Source organism: Neovison vison, chromosome 10 (assembly GCF_020171115.1).
Source record: "Neovison vison isolate M4711 chromosome 10, ASM_NN_V1, whole genome shotgun sequence".
Classification (NCBI taxonomy): Eukaryota; Metazoa; Chordata; class Mammalia; order Carnivora; family Mustelidae; genus Neogale; species Neogale vison.
The window spans coordinates 9,191,838-9,217,005 of NC_058100.1; the positions used below are offsets into that span (position 1 = coordinate 9,191,838).

The window sequence follows — 25,168 nt, forward strand, 5'->3', positions numbered from 1 at the left end:
GACGTGGAGGCGTGGTCTCGCGCTGCCTCGGGTGGGGGCGGGGCCTCATTCGGGCCCCGCCCCGCCCCGCCGGTGGCCAAGGGCGCGGCACCCTCACTTCGCTGCAGAGCTGTGGTCTGCACCAGCCGAGCGGAGGTGATCCAGGTAAGTCCACGCACTTACTGGCAACGCGGAGCGTGGGCCTCGGGGCGCTTCTGGTCCAGCGCTAGGCACCACCCCTACCTCTGCCATCCCGGGCTGAATAGGGATGCGCTCCCTTTCCCCTTTCTGGTCTGTACACTTCCATCTATCTTTCCATCCCCTTTGCCCCCCACCTGACCTGCATCCTCCCCCTGATGGAGTGGGTTTGGGGCGTTGAAATGAGGTCCACCTCGCTCTCTGTAACTCAGGGAGATTCTCAAGGTCAGTACTTCAGTACCTTCCTTTCCTCTCTTCCTCTCTCCGTTGTGCAGACCCGGCTTCTTGTTTCTGCCTCCCGGAGCGCACTCGACCTTGCTAAGTGCCTGCTGGGGCAGTGGGCATTGCAGGCCCGATCGGTAACAAGTGCCCTGGGAGCCCCCTGCGCCTGCTGCGGATGTGGATGTGTTGCTAGGAACCCTCCTGGAGAACCTCCAGGGAATTGTGTTTGTTTTCCTGCTGCCTCATAGAAACGTTTGTCCGTTTGTACTGAAACCCGTATATGGGTCATTTCCTACCTCTGCCCGAGAGCAGGAGACTGCTCGAGGGAGGAGGACTCTTAACGTACGGTTCTGCTTTGGATTTCAGAGAATTTTCCTCCTTATCTGTGTCACTGCAGGGAGCCCCAGGGCCGCTGTGGTGGGGCAGCTGCAGGGCGGTGGAAGGGGCTGGAGACTCATGGGTGAGTCATTCTCCTCTAAGTTGTGGCTTCTGCTGTTACTTTCTTTTCCGACCAGGAGTTTAGGAGCTACTTTGTAGCTTAAGGGACAAGTAAGTGTGGAACAGGAGGTAAAGGAAAAGATGAGACAAGAGGGTGGGTTGGAAAGGAGTAACAGTTGGGGCTTTAATCTCTCAACTGGAGAAAGGGTGCCCTAGAGGGAAGGACACTGCTTTGCAGACCGATGGCTTTTTGCAGGTGCTGCGGACCCAGGCGTGGTCCTGTGGAATTGCTGCAGATTTGAGATGTCCTCTGTACGTGGGAGCTGCAGCAAGGGCTTCTCTTGGGAAATATGTAGATCACTGAGAGCCTGCAGTTTGTGGGAAGCACCCAAGGTTATCGGTCAGAGTTACAAGGCTATGTTTTAATTCAGTGAACTCAGTATTAAGAGCATAGTATCCTGGTCAGGGGATCAAGAATGTTTATTCTCACAAGAGTTAAATTTAACCAAGTTCAGTAAAACGAGCCTCTAATCCAAAGAAATACTTTTACCCCAGGGAAGGCGTTGTTAAGCTTCCGTCCTGACACAGTGTTACAGAAATAGAAAACTTTGTCAAGCAATTTTTTTTCCCCTTGAACTGATGTTACTATATATAAAACAGATACACTAGAAAGATCACTGTAGCCAGCTATAGAAAGTGTACACCAGGGGCTTCCTTGGATTAAGGAACAAAACTGGAGAAGGGCAGTCTTCCCCCTAATTTAGACTTCCTTCTGTTGGCCTAGAGCCCTGAAGAGACAGTCATGAAAGGGAATTTCCTAACTTGGAGGACAGCAAAGGGAGTGAACGTACAAGAAAGAAGGGTTTTACCCTATTATCCAGAGACAGGCTGAAAAGCCCCCTGGAGCAGTTTGCAATGAAGTAGATGACAAATCAAGCCGGCAAGATGTAATTTAATGCCTGCTAAACAGTTAGCTGTATTTAAACCTATTATTCCCTATTTAATATTTAAATATTCTGAATCTGGATTCAGAATACAGTTGCCAACCACAACTACCGTGAGCCATTTAGTATTTTTTTTAAGATTTTTATTTATTTGACAGACAGAGATCACAAGTAGGCAGAGAGGCAGGCAGAGAGAGGAGGAAGCAGGCTCCCTGCAGAGTGGAGAGCCCGATGTGGGGCTCGATCCCAGGACCCTGGCATCATGACCTGAGCAGAAAGCAGAGGCTTTAACCCACTGAGCCACCCAGGCGCCCCCCATTTAGTATTTTTATGCAGTGTTTTTTTTTTTAAAAGAATCTATATAATGTTACACTTTCTGCAGTTGAATTCATCAATACCACTTACGAGTTTGCAGTCCTCCTGAAAAAGGAGGATTCAGCAGTTACGATCTAGGATACTACTGTGTACAAAAGCATTCCTGTTTCCCTCACCCTCTCTTCCAGTGTCTACCTACCTACTTAACCCTTGTGAGGAGAAAAACATCAATGAGGAGCTGGGGAAAATTGCAGTACTTTCCAAATAACATTTGCAAATACTTTTAAGGATTTCATCGTTTGGGCTTGTAAGTCCCCCCGTTGACCCTCTGAGTTCTTGCCAGCGTTGACCTATTCATTAACTGGAACTCAGTTCTCTAATACTTCGGTGCTTTAGTTCACTCTTTTTTTTTTTTTCCCCTTAATTTGTGGTATTTTAATTCCCATCCAAAGCAACGTGAATGATTTTGGCTCAGCTTCATCCTAAGTACAGACAGGCATAAAGAGACTAACCCTGTTTCAGGCAGCTCAGTGGTTCATTTATCCAGAATGTCCGATACCCTTGTGAGGACTCAGCAGCTGCTGAGAATTAACTACGGTCTGCCCACATTTCTTGGGATGGAAAATCCAAGTGGTGTCACTGTGACTCATTTGAGATTTTTGTTTTCCTCTTGTGGAAGTCAGGGCTTAGTTTCCCCATGACCTTCAGTTCTGTGTAATGCCAGTTAAGGCACAGGTTGTGTGGAAGTCATGATGGGAAAAGAAATACCAATTTCTGTGTTGCTTTGCTCCTTGCAAACCTGCACACCCGAAAGACTGGAGGAAGTTTTTCCTTCCTAGAATTTTTCCTCTTGTCATACTGCAGTGCTGACACTCATTAAAAGAAATTTAAAAATAAGTTAGTTTTTGGACCTCTTCCAAGTTTTTTTCTTTCTTCCAACTAGAAAGTTCTCAGGCTTTAATCCGTCACAGACTTGGAGTTAATTATTAGCTCTCTGTTCCTATTAATATAGTTCATGCTCAGGAGAGAGTTTGGGGAGATAGAAAAGTTCCAAAAGAAGTCAGATGTGGTCAGACTTGATCTCCAATCTCATTAAGAGGCAGTAGGGGCGAGGGTTGAAAGCATAGACTCTGGAGCCCAGCAGCTCTGACTGTGTGTGAGTCCAGGCTTCCTCTGTGATGGCTGTGTGACCTTGGGCAGATTACTTAACCTTTCCGATGCTCTTAACCTTTTCCTCATCTGCAAAATAAAAGTAATACGATATCGTAGGTATGTTCTGAGCAGCTAATACTGGTGAGCTACTTAGAATAGTATTTGGCATACATTTAAATAATACAGGCTAATAATAGGTATTACCGCAATAATTGATTTCTCCTACCACGCTAATCTGTATCACTGCACATACCCTTCTAGTCTCTACCCTTCCGACACACTGATGTCCTTTCTCTTCTTTACACAAGCAAAGCCCTGTCCTGACTCCTGTGTCCTCGCTGTTGACCCGCCCTGTGTCTCTCTTGCCCATCACTTGATGTCCTTCAGAGCCCTTCTCTCAATCCGCTACGGCCCTGTTTCGTGGTCCTCCTGTGTTGTCTGGCTCCCCATCACTGTGTCTTCCGCGGGGTGAGGACCTTGGCTCTCAGCCTGGATGACCATCGGAGCCTTGCGCATCTCGCTGCCTCCTGTGGTGCCTGGCAGGGAGTGGGGGATAAATCAGGGAAGAAACCATTCCCCAAAGCGATACTGAAGATAGTAGTAGGTGCAGGCTTGAGGTAGGCACTCTATTTAGGTAAAATGGTTCGCCTGGCATTGATTGTATCAGATCAGCTCCATTTAGTGAATTGTTAATTGTTAAAGTGATTTTTATCTTTTGCGCCCCATGGCTTCTCCCCATTCTTTCTCCTGCCCTCTGAGGTGGTGGGTGCCTCCAGACCACAGGAAAAATCCTGCAGGCTGTCGCTGGGATCACATCCCCTGGGACCTCTGCTCCAGGTGGCCCAGCATGGCCCTGGACTCCTAGGGGAGGTGCCAACACACCTCTCACCCCACAGAGCCTTTCATGTCAAGAACCTGTTTGGGAAAGTTGTCATCGCACGAGCAGGAGAACGAAGTTGTTCTGTCTTGTTACAGTCTACTCTTCCTAGAGGCTTAAGAGCTGAATTACCAGTTTTTTCCAGGGGAGACTCAGTTCCATTCAGGCAGAACTATTCCCATGAACTTGGGCATCATGCTGGCCCCGCCCTCCCCGTCCTCCCCCACACCAGCCAATGCACACAGTTAGGTATTGTTTGTTTGCAGCACGGACAGTTCCCCGAAGTGTTGGAATTAAAACAACACGGGAAACTTGATTTCTCTTTTTTTTTCTTCGAGAGCACGAGCGGGAGGGACAGGGAGAGGGAGAAAGAATCTTTAAAGCTGAATGCATTTGGATTTTAACACATTGATCTCTTAAAAGGGACAGATCCCCCACCCTTCTGACCCTTAGCTTCTACTTTCCAAGTGTTCTGCCGGGAACACTGATGAGGAATCACAGAATGTGCTGGGGAAGTTCACCCTCTGGCCTGCCTCTGCTGTTCCGCCTCACTGAGTTCATGATCAAGTGCAGCATAAATAATGCTGTGCCTATTCAGCTAACTTGCACTTTTAGCCCTTGGAGAAATACCTACCAAATGTACAGTGCAATGGTGGAGAGTAGTTGTTCTTCCTCACCTGGGTGATTATTCCTTCTCTTCAGTGTCCACGTACTTTTTTTAAAAATCTAACTGTCCCGTGAAGCTTTACACTAAGACAGATCTCGTTATCTGTTCATGTAGAAGTGGCCAGAATGGGGGTGCCTGGGCGGTTCACTCATTAAGTGTCTGCCTTTGGCTCAGGTCATGATCCTGGGGTCCTGGGATCGAGTCCCGCATGGGGCTCCCTGCTCAGTGGGGAGTCTGCTTCTCCCTCTCCCCTACTCGTGGTTGCCCGTACTCTCTCTCTCTCTCTCTCCCAAATAAATAAAATCTTTAAAACAAAACAAAAGTGGCCAGAACTGGCATTTTGAAAAATGTAGGATGGACACAAATTCTGTGACTCTTTTTTCTCTCCCATCATGGAAACAGGGAATTACTTTTGTGTGGCTTCCCTCCAGGCTCTAAAATTGCTCCTTTGAGCTCTGCATGGGTTCATGTAGGTCATCCTACCTGAGATGATTGTGAGGACTGTTCATCTGTCGAATCAGCTAGAGGCAGAAGTGAGGCTGGGCAGCTGCTCTGGGGGGCCGTGACACCCGACACAACGTCAGTTCTCTGAACCACCTTCCATGTTGGGGGCTCATGGAAATCCATTTGAGACTGATCAGACCAGCCCTTTAAGTGACCGTCCTTATGTTAGTCTCGTGAGAGTGGTGGGTTTTGCCACATAAAATAAGCAGCTGTGTATAAGGAAGGTCAGATGACTAGCACAGGGAACCAGATAAGAATTTTAAGGAAACAAGGGAGAATAGGTCCAAGTCAGTCTGTGAGTGTTTTTCATTGTCCCGTTGCTGGGTGTGTGAAAAGGGACACAGCTGAGAAATGGCAGGACCGTTTGAGGAGAACAGTCCTGCAGGTGGAAGTAGGGGTGACCACTGTCCAGCTTGGCTTTTATCTGCTTATTTGAGGGCGAAGAGAGAGCTGAAAGCTGAAATCCTTTCTCCTTTAAAAAAATCCAGTTGAGGAATGCCTGTGTGGCTCAGTGGGTTAAAGCCTCTGCCTTTGGCTCAGGTCATGATCCCAGGGTCCTGGGATGGAGCCCCGCATTAGGCTCTCTGCTCAGTGGGGAGCCTGCTTCTCTCTCTCTGCCTGCATCTCTGCCTTCTTGTGATCTCTGTCTGTCAAATAAATAAATAAAATCTTAAAAAAATAATTCCAAACAATGGAAAGAACCTAGATGTCCATCAACAGATGAATGGATAAAGAAGATGTGGTGTATATATACAATGGAATACTATGCAGCCATCAAAAGAAATGAAATCTTGCCATTTGCGATGACGTGGTTGGAACTAGAGGGTATTATGCTGAGTGAAATAAATCAGTCGGAGAAAGACAACTATCACATGATCTCCCTGATAGGAGGAAGTGGAGATGCAACGTGGGGGGTTTGGGGGGTAGGAAAAGAATAAATGAAACAAGATGGGATCGGGAGGGAGACAAACCATAAGAGACTCTTAATCTCACAAAACAGAGAGTTGCCAGTGGGAGAGGGGTAGGGAGAGGGGGGCTGGGTTATGGACATTGGGGAGGGTATGTGCTATGGTGAGTGCTGTGAAGTGTGTAAGCCTGACGATTCACAGACCTGTACCCCTGGGGCTAATAATACATTATATGTTAATAAAAATTTAAAAAATTTAAGGGAGTTGAGGGAAATTGGAAGGGGAGATGAACCATGAGAGACTATGGACTCTGAAAATAGTCTGAGGGTTTTGAAGGGGCGGGGGGTGGGAGGTTGGGGGAGCCAAGTGGTGGGTACTAAGGAGGGCACGGATTACATGGAGCACTGGGTGTGGTGCATAAATAATGAATTCTGTTACATTGAAAAGAAATAAATAAAAAATAATAATCTAAGTTATTTCATTTAGTGAAAGATAAATTGATGTAATTTCATGGCTCAGAAGTGATCATTGGAGGCAAGTGCTCAGATACGAAGTCTGCCTTTTACTCCCATTTGTGCAATGTTGATTGTACCCTGGGGAGCTCCTGTTGGCAGCCGAGAGAGACTTGAGTAAATACTGAAGGAGAGCTTCATCCCTGGGGTGTTCTGATGAATGTGGCTCAGGAAGGGTTCTGGGTAGTCCTTGGAATTGAAGGAACCCCTACCCCAGTGAGATAGGGGAAGTGGTGGCAGAGGCAGGAATTGGAGGGAATCAAAGCAACACCCCTAAGCACTAAGGTGGGATGTTCTCAGAGAGAACCTGTCAGTGAAATTCCTTGAGAGGGGGGACTACCTTAGGCAGATGTCCTAATGAAAATCTGTGTTGCCAACTCAGACACTGGAATGGAGCGTGTCTTCTCATTGAAGCCCAAGCTCGATCTCTTCTCAAGGGGCACTTGGCACTGGTGCCTTGGGGCTTTCTTAAAATCCGCTGGGCTGAAGATAGTTGCCCCATTCTCTCCCTGGAAACCCATGTCTGTTGCCCGCTGTCCTCTACCCCTCCTGCTTCAAAATACTGCTGCTTTTCTTTCCTTACCCTGGTGAGGTCTTCCAAAAATCATTTTCAGCTATTTAATCCTCTGATAAATTAAAAAAAAAAAAAAAGTTACACTTAGGGGGTGCCTGGGTGGCTCAGTGGGTTAAGCCTCTGCCTTCAGCTCAGGTCATGATCTCAGGGTCCTGGGATCGAGCCCTGCATGGGGCTCTCTGCTCAGCAGGGAGCCTGCTTCCCCCACCCTTGCCTGCCTCTCTACCTACTTGTGATCTCTGTCAAATAAATAAATAAAAATCTTTTTTTAAAAAAAAGTTAAAAATAGAAGTGTTGCTGTTTTAAAAAATATGATGTAGAAGTAATTCATTTTAAAGTATTTTTCAAAAGGGCATCTATTAAAAAAAAAACAACTCACAGCTAACATTATATTAAATGATAAAAGACTGAATACTTCCCCCCAAAGATGGGGATCAAGATAAAGATGTCCTCTCTTGCCACTTCTGTTCAACACCATATTGGTTCTGGTCCGGGTGATCTAGCAAGAAAAAAAAAGTAAAGGCATTCCCAGTGGAAAGGAAAAAGTAAAACTGTCTTCCACAGATGACACGATCCTGTATGTAAAGCATTCCACGGATCCGGCTCTCCCTTCTCCTGGGCTCTGGTGCTCCTGCTCTGTTCCTCCACTTGGCCCCTGCCTAGAAACCACAGGTCCTGCCCTGGAGCTGGAGTTTTGCAAAGGTGTTTCTCCTCATCACTCCCTACTGTGGGGGAAGGAGTAACCTAACTCCTGGGTAAGGGGCAAACCCTTCACAGGGGGGTGTGGTAGCAAAGAGGTAGACCCCGGGGGTCAGTTGGCTTGTGTTCAGACCTCAGCTTTGCACTCACTAGATGTGGGACCTTAAACAAGTTGCTGAACTACTTTTGCCTCAGTTTTCTCCTCTGTGAAATAGGAATGAGAACGGTAACTACCACACAGGATCGCTGTGGGGATTTGTTAATTGATGGAAACTCTCCCATGGGCCTGACAGGGGAGAAGTAGCAGGTCTTCTGCGATGTGTTCGGGATGTAGTGGTGATACTATTTCCCACTTTGCTATTTCTGCCACGTGGGCTGGAAAAGTCCGTGAGGAGTTAGTTTGGGTGTAGAGCCTGCTTAAGGGTCATTCTCTCTTTAAAGAAAGGAAGGAAAGAAGGAAGAAAAGAGGGAGAGAAATGCAGATTGCCAAACTCCATTAAGGATCAGAGACTCTGGGCAATGGGGTGCACTTTAACACTTAGTTGACCTTGATGCTGCTGAAGTTTGAGAACCATTGATGTGGAACATAGGACAGCCCCGAACTGTGTTTTTGTCCTCCTGGAAGTTACTATACAAAATGTAAGCAGGAGACATTCTCTTCCCCTAGCATGGTCGGAAATGTGTACTATTTCCATCGATCAGTATTCATTCAAGTGTGTGGGAATAGCTAAGCGAGCAGCCTGGAACACATGTGCACATTCAGACGCACGCCTGCAGCCCATGCGGGTCAGTGCGGAGTACAGGAATGGTGGAGGAAGGGGTAGGACCTGGCACTGGACCAAGCACGGGCAGGATGGGCCAGTGGAATGGATACCGGAGGCGGAGCTGCCCGCGATGTCCTGCGGCACTTGTTTCTTAACCCTCAGCACAGGGGCTCCCACCTTCTCCCCTTCCCCTAAAACCCGGCTGTCCAAGGGTCCCCCTCACCAAAGCCAAGAACATATCTTGGTCTGTTCATGCATCTTGGCACAGGTGTCCATTGGTTCCTCTTTGGAGCTCTTCCTTCCTTCCATTTGGGGTCGGTACTGATCCAAAGTACTGATTCCAAGGTACTTCCTTCGTGCCTTGGAAGCTCTTTCCATGTGGAAGAGCTGAGTCCTCCCCCAGGGCCATCTTGGCTAACCATGGTGCTGCTTGCTTGGTTGTACACCTTTCCCTTGGGGAAGTGAACGTTTTTGCTACTAACAAACAACAGTCTCGCACCTTTGCTTCCTCCCTTCTCCCCTCTTCTTAGTCCCTGGGAGGAGAAGCAGCAAGTATTGACTGTTATGTGGTAGGTAAAGCCCCTCTCATGATCTGGATCTGTCCTCCCTGGCCCTGTCTCCTAGTGCTCCCACCATCTGTGGGGGTGGGGGGAGGGCTGGCCACACCAGCCGCCTTTCTGTCCCACGAGTGTGCCAGGCTTCTCCTTCCCTGGGACCTTGGCACTTGGCGTGTACTCTGACCTGAATATTCTCTGCCTGGAATGTTGAGTGCCTGTTTGTGTGTGGGTGTGAATGTCGCTGCAGCAAAGTCTTCCCGGTCTTAATTGAGATATAATTGACATATGGTACCATGTGGGTTTAAATATATAATACATTTCTTTGACATTTATATGGCTGTACGATTGCTGTTGAGTGCGAGCTAGCGCCTCGGCGTGTTTGTTACCAGACTTCTGTCCTCATTCGGATGTCGATGGCTTAAGGATTGGGGACCCCATCCTGTCCACTGCTGTGTCCCCCACCCCTCAGCAGATGCCTAGCATAAAGTAAGCATTTTCATGTTGTGGTTGAATGAGTAAATTAGTGTTCTTAGGTACACTGTGCTGTCCACACTAGAAAACTAATTCTCCTAGACACTGTATGCTGCCCACACTGGGAATCTAAGTCGACCAGCATTTTCCTGAATTTGAATCTGTTGCAAACAGAATCAGACCTAATTTCTGAGTCAGAGCACCTTACTGATTTGTAGGAAAACCAGTGTCTCCTTATTTAGGAAGTATGACCTATGTGGGCAGAGACATACACTTACCAGTGTTTACAATATGCCTTCATATTTGGGCCAGCATGTATTAAGTTGTTCATACCAGAAGCTTATCTAGTTTATTTCCTTTGCTTTTTTTAAAGATTTATTTATTTTAGAGAGAAAAAGAGCATGTGGGAGGAAGAGCAGAGGGGGAGAGAGAGAGAGAGAGAGAGTGTCCCAAGCAGATTCCATACTGTGCACAGAGCCCGATGTGGGGTTCAATCTCATGACCCTGAGATCACGACCTCAGCCCAAACCAGATGTTTTTCTGACCACCCAGGCACCCCTAGTTTATTTCCTTAATTCCTCAAATCATCCTGTGAAATAAGTAGTTAGTATTCTCCTGTTCTGTAGAGAAATTAGATGACATTCCCGAACTCACAGAGGCAGCAAGCATCTAAACACAAACCCATCTGACTCCAGATTTCCTGCTGTCTCTATACCTGTGGATCTCTGCATAGGAGAAGACAAATCATAAAACAGTATTCAAGTCTGCCAGGAGTAAAAACACTTCCAAAAGGACCTCTACTCTTAAATAAGTGATAGGAAATTAAATGCAAAATCTAGGGCGCCTGGGTGGCTCAGTGGGTTAAGCCGCTGCCTTCGGCTCAGGTCATGATCTCAGGGTCCTGGGATCGAGGCCCACATCGGGCTCTCTGCTCAGCAGGGAGCCTGCTTCCTCCTCTCTCTCTGCCTGCCTCTCTGCCTGCTTGTGATCTCTCTCTGTCAAATAAATAAATAAAATCTTTAAAAAAAAATAAATGCAAAATCTAGTTTCTTTTAAACCTTCAACTTAATATCTTTTCAACTGAACAATTGTGAGCCATCTCAAGACGGCTGGCTGGGGAAGTTAACTGAAAGCACGGGAGGGGAGACAGAAACCTTTCTGTGCTGTTTCTGCCTTTCCCCAGTACATGCACTTTCATTTCGTAGGGTACATGGGTCCCCAGCTCCTGATCATGGCGCTGAAGGGGAATATCTGGAACTGGGTGTGTGTTTAAGTTGCTGGTTTGCCTGTTTCCCCCAGGAGAACATGAGCCTCATGAGGGCAGGGACCCAAGTCTGGGCTCTTCATCTCCAGCATGGGGGCCCCCAGTGAGTGGTGCACAGCAGGTGCTCAGTAAACTTGAACAAGCAAGAAGCAAGTGAACACGTGCTCACCTCCCCTCTTGGGCCTCTCTGGCCACAGTGCCAGTTTCCGAGGTCCACGCTGGAAACCTGCTTCCTCCTGAACACTCCTGCTTTTCGGATACTTGAACGTAGCTGGCTAGGAGTTCAGAAAAAGAAGTGAGTATATATAGTTATAAGAGCTGTGTTAAAATAGCCATTCTAAATAAATTCTTAAATGTAGATTATCATTCATTCAAACATCCCCTTTTATAATTGAATCAGGGCAGAGACGGTTCACATTAACACATGACACAACCTGATCCCAAACTCCTGCTGAGTGCTCCGCCCCTGCCAGTCATCATGCTGGGCGCTGATAGTGTCCCCATCCCCGAGTCTCCCTGAGTGTTCCTCGCAACAACTGCAGGGGCGGGTGGGTACCACCAGTGTCTCCATTTAAGAGATACGGAGGCTGAGGCCGCTGAAATACGTGAAGAATTTCCCCAAGGCCACACAACTAGGAAGTGTGGCAACCGGGTTCTGAGCTCAGTGTCATTCCAGAACATCCTGAGTGAGGGACGAGATTCAGGCTGGAAGTCCCATATGACGGGTCCCATAGCCGTGTATTTTCTAGTTCTCTGATTTCTCAATTCCTGTTGTCAGGCCATTTCCATACGACTTTTTGGTCTGTATCTGCTCATCGTGGAAATTATAGGAAAGTACAAAGGAAGTCTACAGTTCGCCTGTCTGGGATTAATTAAGCTTATAATTTTGATACTTTCTTTTAAAATTTCTCCTGTTAGGGAGAAAACTAAGATTATTCTGTATATACACTTTTTGAAATTTTTTAACCTAACATGCTCTATGTTAAGCCCATTTCAGCACCTTTAATCGTGTGCACGCCATTTTAGTGGTTATACACTATTCTGTTTATGGGTGCACTTGTTTCTTTAATTCGTCCTCTTTTCCTGGTCCTTGTGCCATTGCTGTCCTTACGGTTACAAATGGTGCTTAGGTGAATGTCTCTGAACCAAATCTGTCTTGAGTTTCTGAGTATGGCCTCCAGCTAGCTTCCCAGTGGAACTAATGAATCAGAAGGTACGAAGGATGTAAAGGATATTCCCGTTGTGGGGCTCTTCTCCAGAGGGTTCGCTTTTGCACTTCCCCACCACTGTGTAATCGTGCGGATGAGGTACTTTTAAATAGGCACCTAAATTCTGTCCTATTTATACAGATTATAGCTTCTCACATACACAGCTGGAGTGCAACCAGCCTCGAAAACAAGGTGATGATTAACCAACGCCATTGTACAGCAAGGCGGGTTGCAGAGGACTCTAGACTTGCTTTGGAAACTGAGCTCCCAAGGGGCTGTTAGGCCACATGCTGTGCATCTGGCACCATGTCCAAGACCCAGGTCTAGGGCAGAGCTCCCACCCCCAAGAGCACCTTATCCTCTTGGGTCGCTAGAAGGGTTGCTGGTGAGCAGAGCAGGTATGTAATCAACAAAGTGTGATGTGCAGCGCCGGGAGCGCCCATGCCAGAGGTGCGGAAGCCTGTGCCCCAGAGAAGCTATCTGCCAGCTCCAGGGCTGGGACAGCCTCGGGCGTGGCTATGGCTGAGGCTGCCAGGGCTGGGCCTCTGTCAACTGCACTGCCTCCTCTTAACCAGTGCACACACCTGCACCCGAACCCACAAAGGCCAATCTTTAAGGGGTGGGAGCATCCATGTCTTTGCCCTGCATTCCTCAGAACAGAAGGACTCAGCCGGTGATGGGAATTTTGGGGGGAGTGGGGGGAACTCGGACTGAATGAAGCTGATTGTCCCCTGAAAGGACAAACCTGAACCATTTTCCAGTCCCTGTTGGATTTATGTTTTCAACAGCGATCGTGACAGAGCTTTTTTCGTGTCCTGACCTTGTCTTTCTCTGCTTCAGAGGTTTTAGTAGATACTTTTAAGGAGAACAAAAGGGAACTTAAATTCCTTAGGCGCCTGCTCTATGTGAGGCTTAGTTCCTGGTGACAAACATTCTGTTGGTTGGAGGCGTCATTCCCAAAAGCCGCCTGGAGCGGTGGCGCGGTGGCGCGCTTCGTTTATTCCACAGGTGTCTACAGGCACACTCTGTGCTTGGCATCAGGATGTCAAACACAGTCACCCCTTGTGGGAGCTGGGTAGCACTCCCTGCTCTGGCGTTTGAAGCAGGACTCCTCACTTGGCGGGAGTACAAGGGGGTCAAGAAGGGCTGTGCTGCCCATCCTCCAGCTGGCTTCCTGGACTTTGTTCTAGCGCCTTTGCAGGTGTGTCCAGGCTCCTGCAGGGAGAGGTTCAGGGAGGTAGGCACTTTGCCCCCATGGGAGCACACTTGCTGTCCCATGGCTCGCTATGCAGTCTTGTGCAAACCACCCACTCTAGCACTGGACTCTGGGTTCCCCTTACTATAAATTCTCTGCCCTTCCCAACCCCCCGGGACCTGCTCTGTCCTGAGGATACAGAGAGGGCAGCGCCCACAAGGCGCCTTCTTCTACGGCAGGAATTCTTACCAAAACCACAAGCAAAAAACAAAACCAACATACACACACACACAATGGGGGGGGGGGTAAGGGTTTTGTAAAGGTTCTGTTAGGTTCATATTTTTATATCATTTTGCCTATAAATGCAGTATTTGCAGTGGGAATTTGGAGACAAATGATCTATGTTTTTATGGTTTTCTATGGAAGGTATCCCTCAGGCCAGGTTCTTTCTGGGGGGGCGCCCGGTGGGGGCAGGGGTCCGTGGGGGGCTCTTCTTGCCCAATGCAGACCGGGAGGGCGCCTGCCGACGTACGTGTATCCCCGTCACAATGGGCTCTGTTTTCTGACCCTTGTGCATTTTCTAGGGGCTCTCAGACCTGTGTACAAATATGTAGATAACCTCTTGCTACGGCTTTTATTTGTGAATAAAAGACACATCCGTTGTTAAAAAAAAAAAAAAAAAATTCTCTGCCCTTCAAAGGTACTTGTTCTTCTGGTTCTGCTTGCCCCTACCCAGATTGCTGTTCCCTAATACCCATCACTGTAGCAAGGTAGGAGGAGGGTAACTTTCACTAGAGTGTGAATCCGAGATTACATACACACTTTGGGAGAGGAGCTCAGTAGTAAATACTAATTTCAGATTGTAAATTTTTGAGCAGTCACCTGAGTGTTCATTGCCTGCAACAGAAAGATCTGCTCAAGAGGTACTTGTCTGGCCACTTAGCTTCTCCTACCCCAAGGCGGTGCAAACCAGGAAAACCAAGGGCGGTGACTAAGCCATGAAATTTTGCCATGCCTGGGTATTTGGGGAAGAATTCTAAAACCCGCTCGGGTCTTAGTTCTGCTTTCTTCTGCTTGAGCCTCCATTTCCTTTTCTGGGAAGTGAAGCTAATGGGATTTTTGAGGGGGGTTAAAAGTGGCTGAAAAGTGCTACACAAACACGGGTGACCCCATGCTGCCAGGGAGCCTGGCGTCCTGTCTGGAGACTGGGGTCTGGAAATGGGCTCTCACTTCAGGACTCTTTTGGCGTGCAAATACTGACCTAAGCCAGCTCTGCTTAATTGACTGTCCTGACAGAGTGAGTGACAGCTTCATTTTAAATGACCTGTCTAGCCAAATGCTATTCAGCCCCAAGTACATCACATAGGTTGGGAGGCTCACCCATTGCTATTTTCAAAGAGGTGTTCAGGATTCGTCTTATATTTTTGTCTCGGCAACTGCTACCTCCTGGAGCTGATTTTCTGCATTTTAGGAAGCAACTGATTCTAGAAGGGAACGAGGGCAGGAAGGTTTGGAGGGCAGCCAGAGACCGCTTGCTTTCTGCAGCCATACCTGATGGTGGGGAGAGAGTGTCCAGGAGGCGTTCCCCTGCTGAGTCATGGCAATAACCCTTTGCAGTGTGTCCCCTCCTTCCCTAACCCAAGCACGGTGGGCTGAGCACCCCTGGGATACCGTGCAGGGTAAAGAATGTAGAAGGAGAAACTGGGGAGAATTATTATGGATGGTGAAGGGGTGGCAGTGCAGACTTTAGGACTTCAGCACTAAATGTCACTTTGGAGTCCGAAGGGAAGAGTACTTTTGAGGAACAGAGCTGCTTTCTGGCCCCAGATTCCACACTGAGTAAGGCGCTGTGACCCCAGCATCCGTGCAGCTCTCTGTTGTCAAGTAGGATTAAAAGCGAACAGTGGAACCGGGTTAGAATCTAAATGTGAATCCCAGCTCTGGTGCCTTCTCTTTTGGACCCAGCAACATGCCTTCACCATCGGGGTATTCTTTGGGAAATAGGGTTATTCCATCTTGCTGGGTTGTTGATGAGGTCAACCAGAAACACTCTGGGGCAGGGGAGCCCTCCTAGGCTTGGAGGACAGATTGCAATGAGCGAGTTAGGAGGGTGGATGTTTTAAACCAGATGCAGAACATAGGCAGGAGCTGCTGGCCTGTGGCAGCCTGGCCCGCGGTGCCTGGGCAGGTGAGGATCTTGGGAAGCATGCTGGCTGTGCTCCGTGTCCTGCCTGCCTCAGTGGTCTGCTGACCAAAGTCAGAGCAGTTGGACGGCTGGCACTGATCCTACTGTGAGATGATGAGGGCCTCCTCCCACCTGCCAAGTTCTCTTCTCCTTGCTGGCCAGTCCGGTTCTTCTCTTTCCTTTCCTTCTGGGGCAGAACAGTAGCTAAAATAGCTCAAATGGTAAAACCCTGAAAAATGCTAAGATTCGCTTGTTCTCCATTTTATAATGACATTTTTCAAATATACAGAAAAGCTGGAACGATCATACATTTACCATCCGTAGAGCCACTGTCTGGTTTCCATAATTAACACTTGGCTCTGTTGGTTTGTATTGTCCTTTCCTGATCCATTTCAGATAAGTTGCAGGCGTCAGATCACGCCCCAGGGCTAGTTTTGAAGTGAGAATTTGAGGAGCGGACCTGGCTCCCCGGAGCTGCCCGGAGCCCAGTCTTTTAGCAGTATGATGGGCTCCGCCTGCCACTGGCTCTCCTGCCCTCTCCCAGACCAGTGTGTGCCCCAGGATCAAAGGGAGTCCCAGGGTGCCTGCCCTCTGTGATCCGCCCCCCCATGCCAACAGACACGCAAAAACATGGAATCACCGTATATTGTTTCATATCCTGCTTCACCCCCCCTACCTCTCTCCTCTCTCTCAAATTTAATAAATCCTTTAGATTTTGCCCTGTTAACCTTTTTTTTTGTGAAACTGGTTTTTCAGCAGTTGTGTCCTCCTCCAGCAGTGCCTACCGCAGTGGTACAGCTTCATCGGAAGAGAACACGTGATATGATCACACGCTCTTCTGCATGTACATTGCATACTTGCATAAGGGTCTGGTCTGGGTCTGTTGTGTGACACACAGTGACGTCTGCATCACGTTTACTCACAGCTTTCTGATCTGTAGGTAGACCTTCGGAGGGGGTGAAGCCCCGAGCTGCGGGCCTCCTGCCGTGGGTGCCTGAGGTGCTGAGTGGTATCCTAACTCGTCTTCTTTCCACAGAGCCAGCATGGCGGTCCTCTCTAAGGAATATGGTTTTGTGGTTCTCACCGGTGCCGCCAGCTTCATAATGGTAGCTCATCTAGCCATCAACGTTTCCAAGGCCCGAAAGAAGTACAAAGTGGAGGTGAGTGGGATCCTAGATCTGTTGAGGCAAGAACTTATTTTCAGTCGTGGAAGGAGAGGGGAGAAGCCAGAGGCCAGCAGTGGCAGTCTGAGAACCATATCCACTCGAAATCCTGCCCTTTTCAGGCAGGAAGAAGGCAGGAAATGGGGGACCCTGCTGGGGAGCAGTCTCCGTCTTGTTTTCACTTGATCTCTTTGTAAAAAGACCAACTGTGTTGGGGCAAGAACAGTATGGCCGTTGGCTGGAGCTGTGTGCCAGGAAGAGTGTTACTTTCTAACGAGGATAAGCAGGCAGGACCACATCAAACCAGAAAGCTGCTGTGCAGCAAAGGAAATTGCCAACAAAAGAAAAAGTGCCACCTACTGCATGGGAGGAATTTGTGCAAATCATACATCTGATAAGGGGTTAATTTCCAAAATACGTAATTCATACAACTCAATAGCAAAAAAAAAAAAAAAAAAATCAAAAAAATTTAGAATTTAGAAATTTAGAAACTGGGCAAAGGAGCCAAACAGCCATTTTTCCAAAGACCACATAGAGATGGCCAACAGGCACATGGAAGGGTGCTCACTGTCACTCATCATCAGGAAAATGCAAATCAAAACCACAGTGAGATGCTGCCTCACGCCCGGTGGGGAATGGCTATGAGCAAAACAAAAAGAAATAGCCAAAGCTGTCGAAGGGGCATAAAAGGGAACACACTGTTGATGGGAATGTAGATTGGTGCAGCCACTATGGAAAATAATGGAGGGTCTTCAAAAAATTAAAAATAGAACGACAGTATAATGCAACAGTTTCACTTCTGGGTATTTATCCCCCGAAAAAGAAAAAATGAAAACACTGACTCAAGAAGATACGTGCACCCCATGTTCATAACAGCACTATTTACTGTAGCCAAGCCATGGAAGTAACCGAAGTGTCCATCAGTGGATGAGTGGAGAAAGATATGTGCATATACGTATTTATGTACATATATATGTGTTATATATAACACATTATATATATATATATATATATATATTACTCAGCCATAGAAAAGAATGAAATGTTGCCATTTTTGACAACATTGATGGACCTTGAGGGCATCATCCTAAGTGATACAAATCAGAGAAAGACCTAGATCTCACGACCTCACTTACATGTGGAATCTAAAAAAACAAGAGCTACAAGGTACAGCATGGCGGCCATAATGAATAATTCTCCATTATATATTTGAAAGTTGCTAAGAGCAAATATTAAATGCTCTCATCAAAAGAAAACGCTGCAACTGTGGTACCTAGACTTACTGTGATCACTCCACCACACACACATACATCGAATCCTGACATTACACCCTTGAAACTCGTGTGTGTCAATTATACTTGGATTTTTAAAAATAAGTAATACAAAGTAACTAAATAAAGAGAGTTAAATGGTAAGTCTTCCCTCATGTGCCACTTTAAAAATGGTGTTTTAAGGTGATTGTCTGTTTCCCAAGTAAAGAAACGTGTGGGGCTGAGGTTAGCCTGAGCTTAGACGGTAGCCCTAAGAAGAAGGTCTACGAAATGCTTCCTTTCGTTCCTGCTGATCTAAAAGGACTAATTACTGGGGTTGTCCCTGGTGAGCAAACGCAAATGTCTGCTTCTGTTCAGCAACTTATTGTTAGACTCTGACTAGAGCTTCTTTTTAAGTTTTCCTATGGATTTTCCTTTTTTTTTTTTTAATGGACACATCCATTAAAGTTCTCACACTCAATTTCTGTTCTCCCATTAAAGAAAATCTTAGAAGGTTGTGGCATCTGATAGCTCGTGGGAAGGAGCTGTTCCCCTGGGGTGTCTGTGCTGTGTGGGGAATCCAGCGGTCACGACACAATGTCAAGGGCAGGGAGTCTGGCTCAAGCTGCCTCCCTCCCTTGTGTGACTGGCACAGACATACATTCTTAGGACCGGATAGTAAAAGAAATATATTGAATCTGCTTCTGAGAGTTGAGACCCCACTGTGGTGTCGGGCAGAAAGTGATCACCTGTCAAGGGTAAAGTAGAAGTTGCTTGAGGATAGATGATCTTGGAGGTTGGCTGTAACTCAACACTCAATGCTGCTCTTGACCATTCGATCCACGGTATCTTGTTGTCCTCACAGTATCCCACCATGTACAGCACGGACCCGGAGAACGGGCACCTTTTCAACTGCATTCAGCGCGCCCACCAGAACACGTGAGTGTCCGCCCCGCAGGCCCCTGGGGAGGTCTGCAGTGTTGTGTGTCCTCTGCCCAGCACCTCGGCTTTTGGTCCTCCGTTCACTGAGGAGCAGCTGGGATGGTGATCGGGAGTTAAAAGGGTCTTAGAAAATATGTCCGTGGACAGACAATATTCAGAGTTGTTAGAAGAGTGGGGTTCTGGATAATCCTTCAAAAATGTCTTCAAAGTTGCATTGGCCTTCAACAGCATTCGCGAGGCTTCCTGTCTAAGCTGAGATTGAATCTCCCAGCCCTGGGGAGGGAGTGGCTGTGAGCTCTGGAAGGAAATCCGCTGGCATTAGCCACCACCTTCCTCGTTAGCGTATTCAGAGCTGTGGACTTTGGCTCCCACGCAGGAGGAAAGAGGGTAGATCCTAGTGGTAGGGCTTCTCCCTGCCCTCAGCGTTCAGTTTTACTCTCCAGTGTCTGACTCAGCAAATAAGAGCGTTAAGGAGTAACGGCACACGTCAGATGGGCACTTTTTACAAAAAGGTCTCTGTCTATTCCAGGTTGGAAGTGTATCCTCCCTTCTTATTTTTCCTAGCTATTGGAGGTGTTTACCACCCGGTAAGTTTTCCCAAGGAGTTTTCATCTATTTGGATTTTTAAAAAGATTTTATTAGAGAGTATGTGCATAAGGTGGGGGGTAGGGAGTCAGGGGGAACCGCTGACCAAGGAGCCCGATGTGGGACTGGATCCCAGCGTCCTGGGATCACAACCCAAGCCGAAGGCAGACCCTTAACTGACTAAGCCACCCAGGCGCCTGTCTGTTTGGACTTAGTTCACTGAGCTATTAGGGAGGAATGCAGAAAATGGATATTGAATGAACATCTTCAGTGCCCATTAAGAAGAATTTCATTCTTGCTAAAAAGTTCTTTAAGGCATATAGAACTTTCCCCATTTTTTTAATAGATCAGGAGAAGCCTCTTGGATACTATGTAACCATCCCAGGGGCAAATAGCCACGTAGAAAATAGAAGAATTTGAACCCAGGTCTGATCCTGCAGGGTTCATGTCCGTGATTTTCTCCTTTGTCATAGTCAGGCATTGATGGGTCACCTGAGGTCACAGCGGTGAACGAAACAGACCCAGACACCGGGTCAACTCTTACTCAGGGTCATTGACTCGAGCACATAAGTACATGATGCAGTTCGCCACAAGGCGATGCGTGCCACGGAGGAAAACCCAGCAGGGGGGTGGGAAGGGAGTTGCGGATTGGGAGACCGCTGTGAGTGAGGAGGTCAGGTGAGGACTGTGGCAGCTGCCAAGGTGACAATGAGGCAACAGTTACAGAAGGGTAGGGAGCAGGTGTTGCGGGTGGTAGACGTCGTTGGGCAAAGCGCGAGAGCAAGGCCCTGAGGCCAGAGCCCGTCCAGTCTGTCCGGTGAACAGTGAGTGGGGCGGCACGGCTTCCGTGGGGAGCAGACCACAGGGCCTTGTAGGCCGTGACGGCTCGTGGCTGGAGTGTGGTCTGCAGTGTACCTTACCTAAATAAAGCGACAAGCCAGTCCCTCTAGTGAGGCATCCCGATGTCCACCCTATCCCCTTTCCAGTCTGTCTGCCCTAGACTCCATTCCTGCGCTTGGGGCTCTAAAATACTCGAAGAACTACTCTGGGGACATCTGGTGGTAACTGTGCAACATTACGGCCAAGCAGGGCCTGGCTGAGACCAGGTTGCACATAGAGACTTAGGGGCCCGGGGTTTTTATTTTTGGTGGTTTCACACACCTGATCATTAACCTTACCCCAGATCAACTAAACAAACCCTAAAGCACTAACCTTACCCCTTGGGACACCACTGATGAATGGTGAAGGCACATGAAGACTGGTGTGCAACGTTTCATGTCCCCGCTCCCCCTCCCAGTCTGTCCTGACTGGTTTTGACCAGACGGTCACCCCAGGATGGCGCTCACGTAGGACTAGTCATCTTATGTGAGTTTTACTCTCTCTTCTCAAGGGCCATGGAAGGGGGAGACGTCTGCCTCCAAGACCACATGTTCTGGGATGACAACAGGACACGCTCTGCCCACTTTTTCTAGCGGAGCCCTCAGCCCAAGTGCGGGCCGCAGCACAGCCTGCTCTGACCCCTTCTTGGGGGCGGTGAGGGGGGAGCCTCAGAGATGCAGTGGCAGACCCGTGGAGACAGCCAGGCTTCTCCGCCAGTCCTGCCGTGGGGTCAGGGTCCTCTTGGGGCTTACCCTTCATGCCCCACCCCAGCCTGCCTCTCCCTCTCTCGTATGCCCACACCTCAGTCCCCAGGGCAAGCCAGAAGGTTCCTTCCACCCCATCCACCAGGAAGGTCAGCCCTCACCTTCCCCATCCACAAGCAGTTCATAGAAGAATCACAGATCTTTTTGATTTTCCTGAGACAAATAACCTGCCTCTACCCTAACTTTGTTGGGGGAGCGTTTTACCATATCCACGGGAGTTTTGGGAGAGCATTGTGTCTACAGCCCTAGATGTGAATGTTTCTCCAATGCTGATACTGATCCAGCCTTTTCCTTGCAGCGTGTAGCTTCTGGCCTGGGCTTGGCCTGGATTGTTGGACGAGTTCTTTATGCTTATGGTTATTACACAGGAGGTGAGTACATCACGACATCTGCCAAGGAAACAAATTAAAAATCCCATGCCACTGTATTTTTCTTCTTAGCGGGGCTTTAAGAAAAGGAGACGTACTTTGGTGTTTAGGGGGAAGGTCTGGTATCTTCCTTCTTACTAACCTTTGAAAAGTAACAAAACCTGTTTGTACTGAGCACTTTCTGTGTGTCCGTTGCTGCTCTGAGATCCGGTGGATGCTGTTTAACCTGCTAGCATTTCTGTGATGCAGATAGTGTGTCCTGTGCTATAGATGGAAAACGGAGGCTCAGAGCTACGAGTGTAAACTGGGAAGCCGGGTTTTAAACCCGGGCCGACCGACCCCAGAGCCCCTGCTGCTAAGTCACTACGATAAACGGTTGCCCAAGAGAGAACAGGGAGAGACTCCTGACTCTACTTACCTCTTGAAAGTGGGGACACCCCCAGAGGTCCTGGAGCACAGTTGTTCTAATTATCCCCAGTTCTCTGAGGATCCAGAGAAGACTCTGGGGACACATTTCGTGGCACGCCATAGCTGACTTACTGGCCACTGAGGCCAGGCGTTGGTTGACCTCTTCGGACCAGATGGTCTGACGCGCGACCCCCGGTGCCTTGCCAGAATGGCTTGTGGGTGTGGACGGCGTTGTCCTCTGTCTGGCACCTCCAGTCACCTCTGTTCTCTCTCCTGTTTCAGAGCCCAGCAAGCGGAGTCGCGGGGTCCTGGGCTCCATAGCCCTCATTGGCCTCATGGGCACAACCGTATGCTCTGCCTTCCAGCACCTCGGTTGGGTTAAGACCGGCTTGGGCGGTGGGTCCAAATGCTGCCATTGAAGAACTACAGGGTCTTCAAAAACTCACTCGTTTTGAGTGACTTAACTTTTATTGTCAGTGACTTTTTTTTTTTTTCTAAATATAATAAAAACTACCTGGCCTTAGCCTCATACCTAAACTTGACTTTGGCTGATTTCTTTTTTGAGTCTCCTTCTAGAAGAACTAGCCTGTTCTACTGGATGGGAGAGGTGGTGGGTACTGAGCCCCCTTCGCACCCTGCCAGAGGATGTTTACTGAGGTGAAGCTGGGGAAACACCCGGTTGTGGTAGTGTGTTCATAGTCATGCCACAGCCGTGAAAAATTGGGGGCCAAGGAAGGAAAGTCTGTCAGCCTGAGTTGGGATATAAGAATATCTTACACTTAACAGTTAACATCTACAGTAACAAGGATTATTGATTTATTTAAGATTTTATTTATTCATTTGAGAGAGAGAGCACAAACGGGGAGAAGCAGACTCCCTGCTGAGCTGGGAGCCAGACATGGGGCTCAACCCCAGGACCTGGAGATCATGACCTGAACTGAAGGCAGGTGCCACCATCTGAGCACCCAGATGCCCATTTTGAAAATTTCTATTAAAGATTGCTTCTACTGCAGCACCTGGGTGGCTCAGTCCGTTAAGTGTCTGACTCTGATCCTGGCTCAGGTCACGATCTCAGTCATGAGGTCCGTCTCCACATCGGGCTCCGTGCTAGGCATGGAGCCTGCTTAAGCTTCTCTCCCTTTCCCTCTGTCCACCGCCCCACTCTCTAAATAAATAGTGAATAAAATTTTTTAAAGATTGCTTCTATTGCTTAAAAGCTCAAGTTATAGACTAATTTTATGAAACTTCACAGAGATACAAAAACCCAATAGCATAGGTCAAAACAAGGAAGGACACCGTCAGCAGCACAAAATGGGGAAAACCAAACAGGTTCAGCTGACTTGGAGAGGGCTGCTGGCTGGCAATGAGGGCTGCCCCCGACGGAATGTGGCTGTGAACTCAATTCACGGTGGGGTAGCGTCTAGACCTGTGCTGCTCAGTACTAGAGCCACAAGCCACATACGCTGTTTACATTCAGACAAATAAAATGTAAGTAAAACTCAGTTCTGTAATTGCTCTCATCTCCTTTCAAGGCCTCTTTGACCCATGAGGATTAGAGATGGGGTCTGCACCCAGGCCCGGCTCTCAAATCCATGCGTTTTCCACTCTGCTCCTCCATCACCTGAGGCTGGAGTGCTCTGCTCGGGGACTGGACTCGTCGGCCGTGGCCGCATGACCGCCCAGAGGCCAGCAGGGTACTCTCTTGCTGTGGCTGGGACATCATCCCCCGCATGGAGCAAAAGGAGGAAAATGAGGGCTGTTTTCATAAAGCTTTTAACTTGCATTCTTTTTATATTAAAATGTCCTTTATAATAAATGATGGTGATGATGAATGGTATTTGTGGTCCAGACTTGAGAAAAATTGACTTTATAACAGGCTAGGGTTATGGTTTCGTTTTTTTGGTTTTTGTTTCTCGTGTTTATTTTTTCGTAAGCAGCGCACTTCGGATGAGAGAACTTGTGGTTTCCTTTCACATCACACAGTCTGGGCCTCAGGGGAGCAGCACAGGGGTGGCCTGGGAATGAAGGGATGTTTTCACCTTTGTTGCAAGTCTGGATGGGATGTAAAGTCATGTGATCCATCTTTGTCATTTTGCTCTTGTGGAATGGGCTCCAATGAAGTTTTATAGGGAACCCCACCACGTGAAATGATGCTGTGCTTGAAGAGGGAAGCCCAGAGCTCAGCCTTTCCACTTCCCCAGGCGCCCCACCCAGGGTGCCTGAATCCACTGTGTACATCTCTGCTGCGGAGAGGAACAGCTACTTTCTGTTCAATTCCTTTGTCTCATGGAGAAAAAAAAATTTTTTTTGGTGTAAGTACTGCCCCTCACTGCTCGTCTAGCACTGTATGTCCCAGAGTCGGTTTATTTCTGTGGAGAAACACATTCTGGCCTTTGCTGTAGGAGACAGAACCATTCGGGTCTAATTACTCCACATTGCACCGCAGAGGACCCCGCAGCAGGGAGCTGTGTGCCCTGGGGACAAATTTATTAGCCTCCCTTAGCCTCAGTTCACCCGACTGGACGGTGATAATGATAGCACTTCCCACAAAGTTCTTGAGATCAAACCACGGCACACGCACTTTGCATGCCAGACAGCAGGGTGCACCCCAGGCCGGTCCAGCACGCAGTGTGGGAAGCGCGGGCGCCCCCTGCTGGTGAAGCTTCATGCATCAGGAGGCAGCAACCAGGGGACCTGACTAACCTCTTAGGCTCTAAAGAGCCCCCACTCCAGGGTTTGCCCGGGAGGGGGTTTCCAGAAGTTACCAGCAATTGGTGAACTGAGGGAGGCAGATGTCTCTCCCCAGTGTGGGTGAGCATCACCCAATCTGTTCGGGACCCAGACAGAGCAAAAGAGATGGAGAAAAGGGGAGTTTGGTTTCTACTTGAGCTGGGACACCCATTGTCTTCTGCCCCCGGACGCCAGTGCTTCTGTTTCTCGGTTCCCGGGCCTTGGGACTTGGACTTAGACCCTCCACCCCCTTGGTGGTTAGGCCTTCAGACTCGGACTGGATCACAGGCCCCGCTTTCATGGGTCTGCAGATGGCAGATGGCAGATAGGGGGCCTTCTCAGCCTCCATGATCACGTAAGCCGATTTTTCTAATAAATCTAACAAATCTTCCCTTACACCCACCTGCCTGCTCCCTTTTCTACTCCGCTGTGTCTCCGGACAACCT

The 25,168-nt window shown here is 48.3% G+C and overlaps 2 protein-coding genes across 3 annotated transcripts in view; one reads left to right on the forward strand and one right to left on the reverse strand.

Annotated features, from left to right (window-relative positions):
* Positions 1–37: 37 nt before the first annotated feature.
* Positions 38–22,529, forward strand: MGST3 (microsomal glutathione S-transferase 3). The gene is made up of 6 exons (XM_044266780.1): positions 38–144; positions 16,670–16,793; positions 18,912–18,985; positions 19,518–19,575; positions 21,515–21,587; positions 22,275–22,529. The coding sequence occupies exons 2-6, from the start codon at positions 16,677–16,679 to the stop codon at positions 22,409–22,411; spliced, it is 459 nt and encodes a 152-aa protein (XP_044122715.1). The 5' UTR covers positions 38–144; positions 16,670–16,676; the 3' UTR covers positions 22,412–22,529.
* Positions 2,102–25,168, reverse strand: part of ALDH9A1 (aldehyde dehydrogenase 9 family member A1) — a 46,182-nt gene continuing 23,115 nt past the window's right edge. Inside the window, exons 11-12 of one of the 2 annotated variants that reach the window (XM_044266777.1) lie at positions 11,215–11,320; positions 2,102–3,335 (exon numbers count right to left, since the gene is read on the reverse strand). In XM_044266777.1, the coding sequence (XP_044122712.1) occupies positions 3,332–3,335; positions 11,215–11,320 (110 nt within the window). In that variant the 3' untranslated portion in view covers positions 2,102–3,331. Of the gene's footprint in view, positions 3,336–7,666; positions 7,790–11,214; positions 11,321–25,168 lie in introns of those variants that run through there. The other variant, XM_044266776.1, reaches the window with a different exon arrangement.